This window comes from Arachis duranensis, chromosome 5, assembly GCF_000817695.3.
Source record: "Arachis duranensis cultivar V14167 chromosome 5, aradu.V14167.gnm2.J7QH, whole genome shotgun sequence".
Classification (NCBI taxonomy): Eukaryota; Viridiplantae; Streptophyta; class Magnoliopsida; order Fabales; family Fabaceae; genus Arachis; species Arachis duranensis.
This window is the reverse complement of record NC_029776.3, coordinates 71625752-71640160: the sequence shown is the minus strand read 5'-3', so window position 1 is coordinate 71640160 and position 14409 is coordinate 71625752. Positions and strand designations below refer to the sequence as shown.

Sequence of the window (14409 nt, the reverse complement as noted above, 5' to 3'; positions counted from 1 at the left end):
CTACTAAGACATAATTTGACACAAAAAATACACTCGTCGATTGAATGTCGTGTCTAAAATGTATCTGATATACGAACACGACAACTCAGCAAAATATCTATATTTTATACATACACAATTAAAAAAAATTTGTTTACATTCAATAAATTTTGTCAATTCAATTATTAAATAATATTATATTATCATGATAATTAAATTTATAATCTTCATAAAAATTTAAACATCAATAAATATACAAAAGTATCATATACATACTAAAAATCATTCACAAAATCAATTACTACAAATATATATATATATATATATATATAATTTACTTTTTAATATGTATTTTATATTTTAATATAAATTTTACACTAATAATTATTTCTAGTAACTAGTTTTGTATACTCCTAACATAGTTAATATATATATAATCTAATAATCATATTTTCTTGTATTTTTAAAATTATAATACACACAAAAATAAAATATTAAAATACTATATCAAATCACATCACATAAAACAGCAAAACATGTCATCGTACTCAAGTTTCATCTTTTCATTGAATACAAATTTATTGATATGTTTTCTGATGAGTTCTGACTTCTGACATTATAGTGAGTATCTATCAGAAAATTAGTTATGTTATCTAATCTCTAAGCAGAATTGTTGCATTTCTTCTCAGTGTTTAGGTCCATCCATTATTACATTAATCTAATCATGCACATTTCTTTTTAATTTCTTTCCTTTTGTCCCAGTGGAAGAAACATACATAACTAATTAGAAAAGAGGTAACGAGAGGACCAAATGTTTCATATTCGAATTTGAATGGAAAAATAAATAAATAAATAAATGCACATCAGTAATAACTAGATTCTTTTTACGGTCAAATTCTTTAATATTTTCAGATAGTCAAAAATTATTTTTGATAATACCGAAATATCTGAAAAGAAAAACATTTAAAAAAAAAACAATCAAACAATTAATGGTTTTGAAAAAGCTGTCCGAGGAAAGGAATATAAGGTTTAAATATTATTGCTATAACATAGGCACACTAAACGTTAAAACTCTGACGATCTTAGAAAGAATGATTGATAGCTTATTAATTAATTAACCTATCTTTTTAATGAGGTGATGATATGACTTATAAGTGCTACAGTATAAGATTTGGAAGACACACCAAAAGCTTCCAAGAATTTGGATTTTGCAAAACCGAGAGAGCACATGAGATCTCTGATCTCCTCTCTTCCCATCTCTTTTTAAACCATTTCTCTCAGCTGCTAAGATTCTTTTTGTTAGAAGAAGAAGAACAACAAATTATTTTGCGTAACCATTGCTAAGTAAATTCATTTCTTCAAAGTCAAACCAATTTTCATTAAACATTGACAGAAGAAAATTGCTTAAGGAAAAACCGTCGAAACTAATTAAATCGAGTTTGGAATTTTGAAGGAGGACAATCTGGTCTACTAAATCCGTTTTTTAATTATTTTAAATATATAAATAAATAAATAATATAAAAAATAATACATAAAAAATCAAAGCACACAAACAAAAAATACGTTTGATTTATATTTTTTATTTTTTTATTTTCGGAATTTAAAAAAAAAACAAGAAGTAAAACAAAAAAATGAATTTATTATTTTTTCTTCATAAAATTTTAAAAATAAAAATATTGAAAAAAATCAAAACGCAATAAACTTATTTTTATTTTCTTCTTATTTTTCATTAAAAGAAAGGGAAGTAGAAACCAAACCCCAGTATAATTCATGAAGCCCTATGAATAAAAAGAAAGGTGGAAGCTGGAAGCAAGATATTAATTATGTTTAATTGATTGTGAGTTAAGCTCCAAAGCGAAAAATAGATTCTGGATGCCGTTGATGGGAACCAAAAAAGTAGATCACAGGCAAAGCAACCCAAAAATCAGATCAAAGACCAAACAAAAAAAAAAAATCAAGACTTGCAAGATGGAAACTTGATGAACAGCAACAACGAAAAGCACAGAGATTCAAACAAGAAAAGAAAGAGAAAGAGAAAAGAATACCTAGAAGTGCTGCAGAACTCATAGAGCTTGCCACGGTTGGAGAAGATAATGAGAGCAACTTCGGCATCACAGAGGATAGAAAGCTCATAAGCCTTCTTCAGCAAACCGTTTCTTCTCTTTGCAAACGTCACTTGCCTGTTTATCTTGTTCTCAATCCTCTTCAGCTCCACCTTCCCTCTACCCATACCTCTTCTTTTTTGTTACTTTTTCTTTTTATTATTATTATTCCTTCTTCTTTTCTCTTCTCTGTTTTCTTTTGTGCTTGTGTTGTTGTTGCTATACAACTGTTTTCTGCAAAATTCTCAACAATGTTGTTTTATAATGTAATTGATTTTTGTGTGAGCGTATGTGTGTGTTTATTAATAGGTGTGATAATATTTATAGGGTTGTGCAGTCGTGCTAGTGGGTGGAAGGATATGAATTATGAAGAATCAGACTCAGATGTTTGCTAGTTGCTACTCTCTCTTTTTTTTTCTTTGCTTAATTAATTCAGTATAAAAATAAAAATAGCGTACATCCCAATTTTTCTTGTTATGTTAGGTGAATCTAGGTTGTGTGTCAGAATATGTATTAATATCAACAAAAATGCTAAAAAGAGTATAAAATAATTATGCATATGTATAACCTTTGATATTTAGGGTTAAATAAAATAATTAAGTAAAAATATAATAGGCTGTTATTGTATAAATTAAAAACCTTTTGCACAATAAATTAGTGTCTTTTTTCAGTAATTTGATAATATTTACTTTTTACACAAAGAAATATGAATAAACTATTATTGTTAATTATAAAAATTTTATGTCTAAATAATTTTAATCATAAAATATATAAATTAATTCGATACTCATAAAAGAATTTGTTAATTCAACAAAAATGCTTATAACAAATAGTTCTAATTTTGTCGAACGCTTTGAATAATTTTATTGAAACAACTCAATAATTAATAGACATTGAACTAGTTTAAATCTTATATGATAAAAAATAATAATCTATTCAATACAATGACTTTGAAAGGAACAACACTTAACAACACAAAAAACATAGTAATTCTAAAATCAACACAAAACAATAGGAGTGCGTTTGTTTATACCACTACGTCAAGTAGGAACTAAAATGAGATATTAAAGTTAATTATTAGAATAAAATATATATTAAAAATAAGTTAAATAATATTTGTATTTGTTTTGAGGGTTATTTGAAATAGTGATTTGTGTCTAAATGTGAGATTGGGACTTTTTTTGCGACCGTATTTAATTTGTGCTGGTGGTGCTGAGGTGTCGCCGTCTAATTTTTTTGTGAGGAAGTAGGGGTGGTACTTCCAAGAGACTCAAATATTTAAGTTAACAAGGATTTTAAATAGATTTTTAGTAGATTGTCAGTGTATTTATAGTAGAATAGATAATCACCTTTTTGGAGTAGTTCCACCTTTGTTGATAAATAACCGTTTTTTTTATGTTGAGAGTTTGTTGAGATCTATTTTTTAGATAAGGCAAAAATAGTAAGAGAGATTTCGAGAGATAGTTATTTATTCAAATAAGTAGGACCGAACCTCCCTTGTCATACCGGATCTCTTGATAGGTCAGACAAATAGAAGTGACCACCTTTTTTAAATTATTAGGTCTGACTTTATATTTTTTAATTAGGGTATGAATAGTATTTATATATAAATATATGATAATTGATGATAAAAATATAAAATCTTATCTAAAATACAAATATGAGATTTAATTTTTTATAGTTCATCCTTTTTATATTTAGTTTATTATTAAATAAAATATAACAATACTAATTTATATATCTTTGTTCATTGTTTTTGTTCTCAGCATTTTGTCCAGTACCAAATCTAAGTCCTGGAGACGTTATAATACCCAAAACAAGGGTTATACCCATAACTCTAACAGCCTTAGCGATCTTGCAATCTTGTTTTGACAATATTGCCAAAATTTTTGCGGTCTACGGTCTACCCCATTTCTCACAAACAAAACGTTGAAAAACCACGATGAGAAGTAAAATTTTATATCGAGAATAAATTTAGTGGAGAATATATAACAAGGATAACCAGAATTTATTGTCTGCTGACAGCAAATGAATATTATTGTTTTTAATTATTTATTTGGTTTCATCTCAAAAATATGGATCAGTTCAAAAGTAGTTCCTATTTTATTAATGATTAAATTTAAATTAAAAAGAACCTATAATACTGACGTTATAAATATTTAATAGATCAAAGTAAAAACAATTTGTTATTCTAAGAGCACCTAAAAATTCATTGCTTAAAATTTTGGGTCTGTAATATGGTTCCATCCTGGCTTTATTTTATTTAAATAAAATAAATTTTATTTCATTATAAATCAAGATACATAAATTTATCAATTTGTATCATTTAGTTACATTTTTGTGGTCGTACCAGTTAAAATATAAGAAAATTTGAGCTTTTATTTTCGATAATAGTGCAAACAAAAACTCACCCAAAATAAAGTATCATTTTTGTAGCTTTTGCAAGGTGATTTATGCAAGTGAAAATGTGGGTAAAAAATTGAGTTTCTTTTTACATGCAGTACCTGCAAAAATAAAAGTCATAATGTTCACTCAAGATTGTGAGGTACCGGAAGCTTGTAGATGAAGCTTGTAGAAGAATATAGAAGAATTGAGAAAAAAGAAGCTGAAACTATTATTGAAAAATTGAATTGAATTTGTTACAATGTAGATATTTATAGGTAATAAGTAAATGAGTGATTGTGGTTTCAGGTTGGTTAAAGAGTAACATATTCTAGTAAGTATAACTATCTTGATAGCAAGCTAAAAAGGAAAGAATTTATATTAGCTACACTAACATGTCCCCTCAACTGAAAGGCCCCTTAAAGATCTGTTTCAAATACTCTAAATAAACTTCTAAACTTAAGAAATGTTGCAGCAGAAAGAGATTTGGCGAGTGTATTTGCAAGTTGATCTTATGTTGGGATGTGTTGGATGAAGAACTCCTTCTTGATAACAAAGTCTCTCACAAAGAATTGATTGAGGGCAAAGTGTTTTGACTTGTGTAGAATTGAGTTGACAGACAAGAGAATGACGCTTTGGTTATCACAGTATACCACAGGATTAGTGGAGCATGGTATTTTGACCTCAATGAACAAGTTTTGTAACCAAATTATCCTAGTCACTGCATCAGCAATGTCTCAAAACTCTGCTTCTGTACTACTTCTTGAAACTGCAGTTTGTATTTTGCTTGTCCAAGACACTAGATTTAGATCTAGATAGATTCCATACCAATTTGTAGACTTTCTGTCATCAATATCACTATCCCAATCTGAATCACAAAAGCCATAAATTCTGAAAGTTGTGAATTTTCTGAACTACAAACGATATTAGGTTGTGCCTGAGAGATATCTAAGAATCCTCTTTACCCTTTTCCAGTGTAATTCAAGAGGGTTATGAAAGAATTGTGCAACTTTATTGACTGAAAATGAAATTTCTGGTCATGTGATTGTAGCATACTATAGGCCTCTAACGATCGATCTATAGAGTGTGGGATTATTGAAGGTACCATCACCAAAGGCTGAGAGTTTGAGAGAGGATGTCATGGGGTGGGTACAGGTTTGGCATTGTTTATTTTAGCTCTTTTGAGAAGGTCCTAAATGTACTTTGTCTGCTTTAAGGTTATTGTCCCATTACTGCTATGCTTCACCTCAATTCTAAGAAAGTAGCTCATTTCTCCTAGGACTTTTAGAGAGAATGTGCTGTGTAGTTGAGTCATGATAAAGTTAATCTCTGATTCCAAATTGCCAGTCACAAGAATGTCATCCACATAGACTAGAATGTAGGTTGCAGAGGAGGAGGTGAATTTGGTGAAGAGAGATACATCTAACACTACAAGATTAATATTTAATTGAGGAAGTATTTTGGTGAAAATTTTTTAAAACCTCCACACACACTTTATTTATGGCAATTTAAAAAACTTCCACTAATAATTAATTCATTATTAAAATTCAAAATTCTCCCTCAAAACCTAATTTTCTCTTTTGGTAGAAATGAGAGATTGAGTTAGCTTATGAGAAGAAAATGACGATGAAACCTAAGTTCTGTACCGCCATTTCCGCCGCCACTTCCGTTGCCGTTTCCGTCGTCGGCGCCGTTACCACTGTCGTGTCCGTTGCGGTAGAAAGCTTCTAGATCGAGCCACCTCTTTTATTAACGCATTTTCAGATATGTTCTCTCTATACTGTCATTGCTGCCACTGTTGCCACTACAGTTTCTGCTGCCGTTGTCGTCATAGTTTCTACCGTTGATGCCATTGTAGTTGCCACGGTACAACATCTCCTTTGAACTGCTGCAGGTACTTGTTTTTCTTCTTCTTCCCTATTAATTTGCTAATATTTATTCTTTGTTAACAATAAATTTTTTCTCTGTCTCGCCTCCTCAATTCTATTGCTGCTGTCTCACTGGTATTCCTTCTTGTTATACTCTCTTGTTCTGTATTTTTTTATTGTTAGATTTTAACCAAAAGAAAACATTGAACATAATTGTGAAAATTATTATAATCTCTTAAAATATTTTAATGATCGATTATATAAGTAATATATGCTTAGGAAGATATGTTTCAGAGATATTGGTTTCTCTCTCATTGATTTATTATGCTTTATTGCTTATTGTGTTCAAAGAATTTGTGCTGCTTACTGCTTGCTAATGCTCAGTAATGTTTATCTGTTTATGTAGTTTATGTCTTGACTTGATTATGGTTTGGGTTTGATTGTACTTTATTTTTATTTTGGTTACCAATTTTGTTCTTTGTTGTTCTTGACTGTCTATTAGTACTATTGTATTGCAAATTAATGGCCACTGTGCTTTAATTTTAGACTTATATATTATTAGTGATTATTATGCTTTAATTCTAGACTTTGACATCTACATGCTATATGTTTTCTATGTGAATTCGCATACGCACGCAGATTATCCTGAAGGTTGGAATCTTAGGTCGTCTGTTTCAAGGTCAGACTAATTCTAGTTATGAAGTTTTGGTGCATGAATCCCAACACTTTCGTACACTTGTACCAGCAAGAGCATTGGGTCGTCCAAGTAATATCTGAGCGAGTCAGGGTCGATCCCATGAGAATTGTGGTTTGAAATAAGCTATGGTTATCTTGTAGGTCTTAGTCAGGCAGATCAGAAGGTTGATGGATTGATAGAGTGAAAAAGGTCTAATATAACAGGGTGCTAATACTTTGTAAATTGGAATCAGTAATAGGAATATGGTTAAGGATTGAAGTTGCTTTATGTTTCTGAATTAACTCTGGCATTACTGTCTTCTTTGCTTGTGAGTGATCTTTTCAATGGCAGGCTGTAAGTGATTAACGCCTTTACTGAGAAGTCATCAATACTCCTCCAGATATGAACCCCAGGGTTAGTGTGGATCCATCTCTTCTTGAGGGTGAATCGCGTACAGTCCATTCTCCTTAATGATCCTACTTAAAACGCCACAGACAAGGTCGGATCTTCCAGATCAGAGAATGCTGCATCTTTGGGTTCTAGCCTCTACCACAGAGACCCTAATCTTCCCGTAAATCGGCTGAACTGGTGTCTCAAGAAGTCCCCAACGAAGTCGTGGATTAGCCGTCTAAGAGATGTATGATTCAAGCTGGCAGTTAGTACTTTCCACTAAAGTATTCACACGAACCTAAGTAGACATGGGTGTTTGTCAGGCACGTTCGTCTTAGTGTGATGAACAGAGCTGATTGTCACTGATCATCATATTCACCATGTTGAAGTACGAATATACATCTTAGAATTAATCACGCACAGATCGAAGAAGAAACAGTAATACTTTTATTAATTCATAGGACTCATCAGAGCTGGATGTAGGTCTCTGCTCTTTGGGCGTTGGACGCCTAGAAGGGGGCAGGAAGCTAGCGTTGGACGCCAGTTTTGGGCCTTCTAATCTAAAACAAAGTATAAACTATTATACATTGATGGAAATCTCTTTCCATTGAAAACGTTCCATTTGAACTTAGGTAGCTCCAAAAAAACTCTTTCGAGTGCAAGGAGGTCAGATCCGGATAGCATCTGCAGTGCTTTCCCTGTCTCTGAATCAGACTTTTGTTCTAGCTCCTCAATTTTAGCCAGAAATTACCTGAAATTGTACAATAACACAAAAACTCATAGTAGAATCCAAAAATGTGAATTTAACACTAAAACCTATAAAAACTTAATAAAAACTAAACAAAATATACTAAAAACCATATGAAAATGATGACAAAAAAACGTATAAAATATCCGCTCATCAAGTTCTGATATATGATTTGTTTTTTAATATATGGTTTAACTTTTGGATTGATTGAATTTATAATTCAAATTTTGATGAGAAATATGTATACTTTTTAGACTTATTAAAGAGTTTTGAGGTGGTTCCTTTGGTTCATTCTAATTAATATAGTCTTTTTGAGCATTGTACGTGGTTTCTAAAGAAGAAAATTAGCTGAAGAGGTAAGTTATATCTCTGAACTGGTATTTTCATGCAGTTCGTTCAATTATCTAGCAGATGAACTTAAATTTGATTTAAATAGGTATTCACGCTATTGTCGGACTGAATGCCACCCTCGTCTATCAGAATCTGCTGCAACATTACTATAGAAAAGTTGTGAAAATCAGGCAGGTAAGGTTGAATATGTGACCAATTAGCAAAAAGAAATTTGATATCTCTTTTAGTTTTTACCAGTTATCAGTAGTTACAATAATATTAATTCTTATATATTGCCTTGTCCATACTATGTCAATTTTGATTTGATTCTTTTTGCAATAAAATATAGGATATGAGGTAGCAAGCCAATGAAACTGGAGAAGCTACTACACCAATTATGGTAAGGTAACTAGAAGATATTTTTAGGTTGAATGAGTAATTTGCCAAAATGAAACTGTACGTATTGCTATTATTTTTCATAGACTTTACTTGCCCGTTCGCAACATCTACTTCGGTTTAATTAAATCGTCAGTTAATCCTTTATAAGAACTTTGTACCAATCATAGTAATATAGAATAGTGGCAGCAGAATAGAGTAGAAATAGGAAAATAGAGAAGATAAAATGGGAGGAGAATGGGGGATAGAAACAGAGGAGCTGAATGAAATCATAGTGATTTCTTTCTAGTATGTGTGTATATTATCAGCACATACCCTCCCCACTTACCTTGCCTGTTGTTACATCATTTGGGCCCACTGCACTCTCTACTACCTCTCTTTTCTTTTATGTTCCTACAATGAATAAAATGTTTAATTACTATATTAGTGGTGCACGAATTCCCACGCTTCATGCAACAACTGAACCAGCAAATGCACTGGGACATCCAAGTAATACCTGAGGGAGTCAGGGTCGATCCCATGAGGATTGTGGTTTGAAGCAAGTTATGGTTATCTTGCGGATCTTAATCAGGCGGATAGAAGAGTTATTGGTTTGAATTTGGTTAAAAGCATAAAAGGAATAAATGGTATAAAATACGTTGTGAATTGAATTATAATCAGGGATACGAAGATGGTTAAGGCTTGGAGTTGCTTTGTCCTTCTAAGTTAACTATGGTTTTACTGTCTTCTTCAATTGTAAATGATTTCTTCAATGGCAGGCTGTATGTGATTGACGCTGGTTTGAGCAGCCGCCAATACTCCTCCAGATCTGAACCCCAGGGTTAGTGCGAATCCATTCTGATTGAGGGTGAAGCTTCTGCAGTCCATTCTCCTTAATGATCCTACTCAAAACACCACAAACAAGGTTGGATCTTCCGGATCAGAGAATGCTGTGCCTTTGGGTTTTAGACTCTATCATAAAGACCCTAATCTCCCCATACCTCAGCTGAACTGGTGTCTCAAAATATCCCCAACGAAGTCATGGATTAGCCGTCTGAAAGATGTATAATCAAGCTGGTGGTTCGATGCTTTCTAGTCATGTATTCACATGAACCCAAGAAGAACATGGGTGGTTGTCAGGCATGCGGTCTTAGTATGAAGAATGGAGCTGATTATCACGGATCATCCCATTCATCAAGTTGAAGAATGAATATACATCTTAGAATTAAATCAAACACGGATTGAAGAGAAACATTAATACTTTTTTAATTCATAGAACTCAGCAGGGCTCCTCTCCTCAACATAGGAAGTTTAGAAACTCATATTGATAGGAAATACAGTGGTAAATAAAAATATAGCATAAAGGTTCTTTATGATTATGTAAAATATCCCTTAAATACTAAACTAATGACTTAGGCATAAGAAAGGGTAAAACAGTCTTTTAATGCTAAAATCCACTTCTGGGGCCCACTTGGTGAGTGTTTAGGTTGAGATTTGATGAGATCTACATGATAGGATGTCGCCTCTAGGGCGTTGAACCCTGGCTAGGGGATCCTCTTTGGGCATTTGGACGCTGGTCTCCTCCTTGTGGGCGCTAGATGCTGGAATGGGGCAGGAGGCTGGCGTTGGACGCCAGTTTTGGACCTTCTAATCTGAAGCAAAGTATAAACTATTATACATTTCTAGAAAGCTCTTGAAATCAGCTTTCCATAGCCGTTGAAAACGCTCTATTTGAGCTTCTGTAGCTCTAGAAAAGCTCTTTTGAGTGCAAGGAGGTTAGATCCAAACAACATATGCAATGCTTTCTTTGTCTCTGAATCAAACTTTTGCTCTAGCTCCTCAATTTCAGCCAGAAAATACCTGAAATTGCATAAAAACACACAAACTCAAAGTAGAATCCAAAAATGTGAATTTAACACTAAAACCTATGAAAACTTAATAAAACACAAACAAAACATGTTAAAAACTATATGAAAATGATGTCAAAATGCGTATAAAATATCCGCTCATCACAATACCAAACTTAAATTGTTGCTTATCCCCAAGCAACTAAAAACATAGTAGAATAAAAAGAAGAATAAGATACAATAAATCTCAGAGTTTCCAATGAAGCTCAGTTTCAATTAGATGAGCGGGACTTAGTAGTTTTTTGCTTCTGAATAGTTTTGGTATCTCACTATCCATTGAAACTCAGAAATGTTGATCTCTTTTAAGAACTTAGAATTTAGATGATATTATTGACTCTCCTAGTTCAATTCTTTTTTATTCTTGAACACAACTTTCAGAGTCTTGGCTATGACCCTAAGCACTTTGTTTTTCAGTAATACAACCAGATACATAAATGCCACAGACACTTTAACTGGGTGAACCCTTTAGGATTGTGATTCAGCTTTGCTAGAATCCCAAGATAGGTGTCTAGAGTTCTTAAGCACACTCTTAGGATCTTTGGATCCTTTTACCCTTGCCTTTTGGTTTAAAAGGCTACTGACCTTTTGCTCTTGTCTTTTGGTTTAAAGAGCTATTGGCTTTTTCTGCTTTTTATTTTTCTATTTAATTTTATTGCCATTTTATTATTTTTTATCGCATGCATATATTGTTTTTTTCTTTTGCAACATGCTTTTTCTTTTTCTTTTTGCTGCCTTTTCTTTCTTCAAGAATCAATTTTTGGATTTTTCAGATTACAAATAATACTTTTCCTTTTTCATCATTCTTTCAAGAGCCAAGATTCTTAATTTCAACTTCAAATATGCAATGTTTATTCATACATTCAAAAAACAAAAGCAATGCCACCACATCAAAATAATTGAACTATTCTTATGATAAACTTGAAATTCATGTATCTCTATATTCTTTTCAATTAAAATTATCTTTTAAGCAAGGTGAGAAACATATGGAACATTTTATAGCCTTAAGACATAAATGCAAATGATCATGCAACAAGAACAAGAGAACAGACAACACAACATAACAGAAAATAGAAAAATACAAAAGAAAAAGGAGATAAAGGGAATGACTCCACCTTTAATGGTGGCAGCTAGTACTCCTCCTTGAGGATCCAATGTGGTGCTTGATCTCTTCAATGTCACTCCTTTGCCTTTGTTGTTCTTCTCTCATAGCCCTTTAGTCTTTTCTAATTTCATTGAGGATGATAGAATGCTCTTGATACTCCAACCTCAATTGCTCCATGTTAGAGCTCAATTCTCCCATGGAAGTATGCCATCAATCCCAATAGCTTTGAGAAAGAAAATACATCCCTTGAGATATCTCAGGGATCTCATGCTAAGGCAGCTGCATAGGCTCTTGTGCATGCTCTTTAGTTTGCTCTATCCTCTTTTTAGTGATGAGATTGTCTTCCCCAATGGAGATATCTCTTTCTATGACAATTCCAGCTGAATTGCATAGATGACAGATGAGGTGAGGGAATGCCAACCTTGCATTGGTGGAAGGCTTCTCAGCTATCTTGTATAATTCTTGAGGGATCACCTCATGTACTTCCACCTCACTTCCAATCATGATGCAATGGATCATGATGGCCCTTTGATAAACCACTATTTTATGGTTTATATTGTATTTAATTAAGTGGTTTTATCAAGCTTTTCACCCACTTATTCATAGGATTTGCATGATTTTACAATTCCTTCCTAGTTTAGTTCTATGATTGAAAACATGTTTCTTTGGTCTTAATTTAGCTAATCTTAATCCTCTCTTATTACCATTCGATGCCTTAATCTGTGTGTTATGTGTTTCAGGCTTCACAGGGCAGGAATGGCTTAGAGAATAAAGAGTAAGCGTGCAAAAATGGAAGAAACATAAGGAATTGAGAAGATGATCAGCAAGAAGTCACGCGGTCGCATGGCTCATGCGACCGCACGAAATGGAAGAAATCAGAGTGACGCGTTCATGTGCCTGATGCGATCGCGCGAAATGGAAGAAATCAGAGTGACGTGTTCGCATGCCTGACGTGACCGCGCGGATTGGAAGCTGCATGAACGACGCGAATGCGTGGACGACGCGCACACGTGATATGAAAAATGCTGAGTGACGCGATTGCGTGGACGACGTGGACGCGTGACGTGCGTGATCTGCAGAATTACAAAAGTCGCTGGTAGAGAATCTGGGCCGCATTTCAACCCAGTTTTCGGCCCAGAAACACAGATTAAAGTCAGAGAACATGCAGAGACTCAGCAGGCTATCATAATTCAATTTTAGGTTTTAGATGTACTTTTTAGTGAGAGAGGTTCTCTCCTCTCTCTTAGGATTTAGAAATTAGGATTTTTTAGAAATTAAGGATTTAATTCAACTCTTCATATCACATTCAATATTCCTTTATTTTGACCTCTCTTCTACTTTGAGATAATTTAATGCTTTTATTTATGTTTGATTTATGTTGTCCAATTGACTTATGAATATTTTCCATGTTAGATTTGACTGCTGATGAGCGGATAATTTATACGCTTTTTGGCATTGTTTTTAGGTAGTTTTTAGTAAGTTCAAGCTACTTTTAGGGGTGTTTTCATTAGTTTTTATATTAAATTCACATTTCGGGACTTTACTATGAGTTTGTGTGTTTTTCTGTAATTTCAGGTAATTTCTGGCTGAAATTGAGGGACTTGAGCAAAACTCTGAAAAAGGCTGACAAAAGGACTGCTGATGCTGTTGGAATCTGACCTCCCTGCACTCGAAATAGATTTTCTAGAGCTACAGAAATCCAAATGGCGCGTTCTCAACGGCGTTGAAAAGTAGACATCCAGCGCTTTCCAGCAATATATAATAGTCCATACTTTATACGGAAATTGACGACGTAATTTGGCGTTGAACGCCAAGTACATGCTGCTGTCTGGAGTTAAACGCCAGAAACACGTCATGATCCGGAGTTGAACGCCTAAAACACGCTATAACTTGGAGTTCAACTCCAATAAAAGCCTCAGCTCGTGGATAGATCAAGCTCAGCCCAAGCATACACCAAGTGGGCCCAAGAAGTGGATTTATGCATCAATTACTTACTCATGTAAACCCTAGTAGCTAGTCTAGTATAAATAGGATAAGTTACTATTGTATTAGACATCTTTTGACAGTTTAATCTTTTGACTGTTTTAGTCTTTGATCATTCGGTCTTTTGATCATTGAGGGGGCTGGCCATTCGGCCATGCCTGAACCTTTCACTTATGTATTTTCAACAGTGGAGTTTCTGCACACCATAGATTAAGGGTGTGGAGCTCTGCTGTACCTCAAGTTTCAATACAATTACTATTACTTTTTATTCAATTCTCTTTTATTCTTATTCCAAGATATACGTTGCACTTCAACTTGATGAATGTGATGATCCGTGACACTCATCATCATTCTCACCTATGAATGCGCGTGACTAACAACCACTTCTGTTCTACTTTAGGCCGGACGCATATCTCTTAGATTCTCCAACAGAATCTTCGTGGTATAAGCTAGATAGATGGTGGTATTCATGGGGATCCGGAAAGTCTAACCTTGTCTGTGGTATTCCGAGTAGGATCCTGGGAATCCGGAAAGTCTAACCTTGTCTGTGGTATTCCAAGTAGGATT

The 14409-nt window shown here is 33.4% G+C and overlaps 1 protein-coding gene across 1 annotated transcript in view; it reads right to left on the bottom strand.

Moving 5' to 3' along the window:
- The window catches only part of LOC107489588 (agamous-like MADS-box protein MADS2), an 18718-nt gene extending 16342 nt beyond the window's left edge, over positions 1 to 2376 (bottom strand). The window contains exon 1 of the mRNA XM_016110334.3: positions 2025 to 2376. Coding sequence (XP_015965820.1) covers positions 2025 to 2209 — 185 coding nt within the window. The 5' untranslated portion in view covers positions 2210 to 2376. The remainder of the gene's footprint in view (positions 1 to 2024) is intronic.
- Positions 2377 to 14409: the final 12033 nt, after the last annotated feature.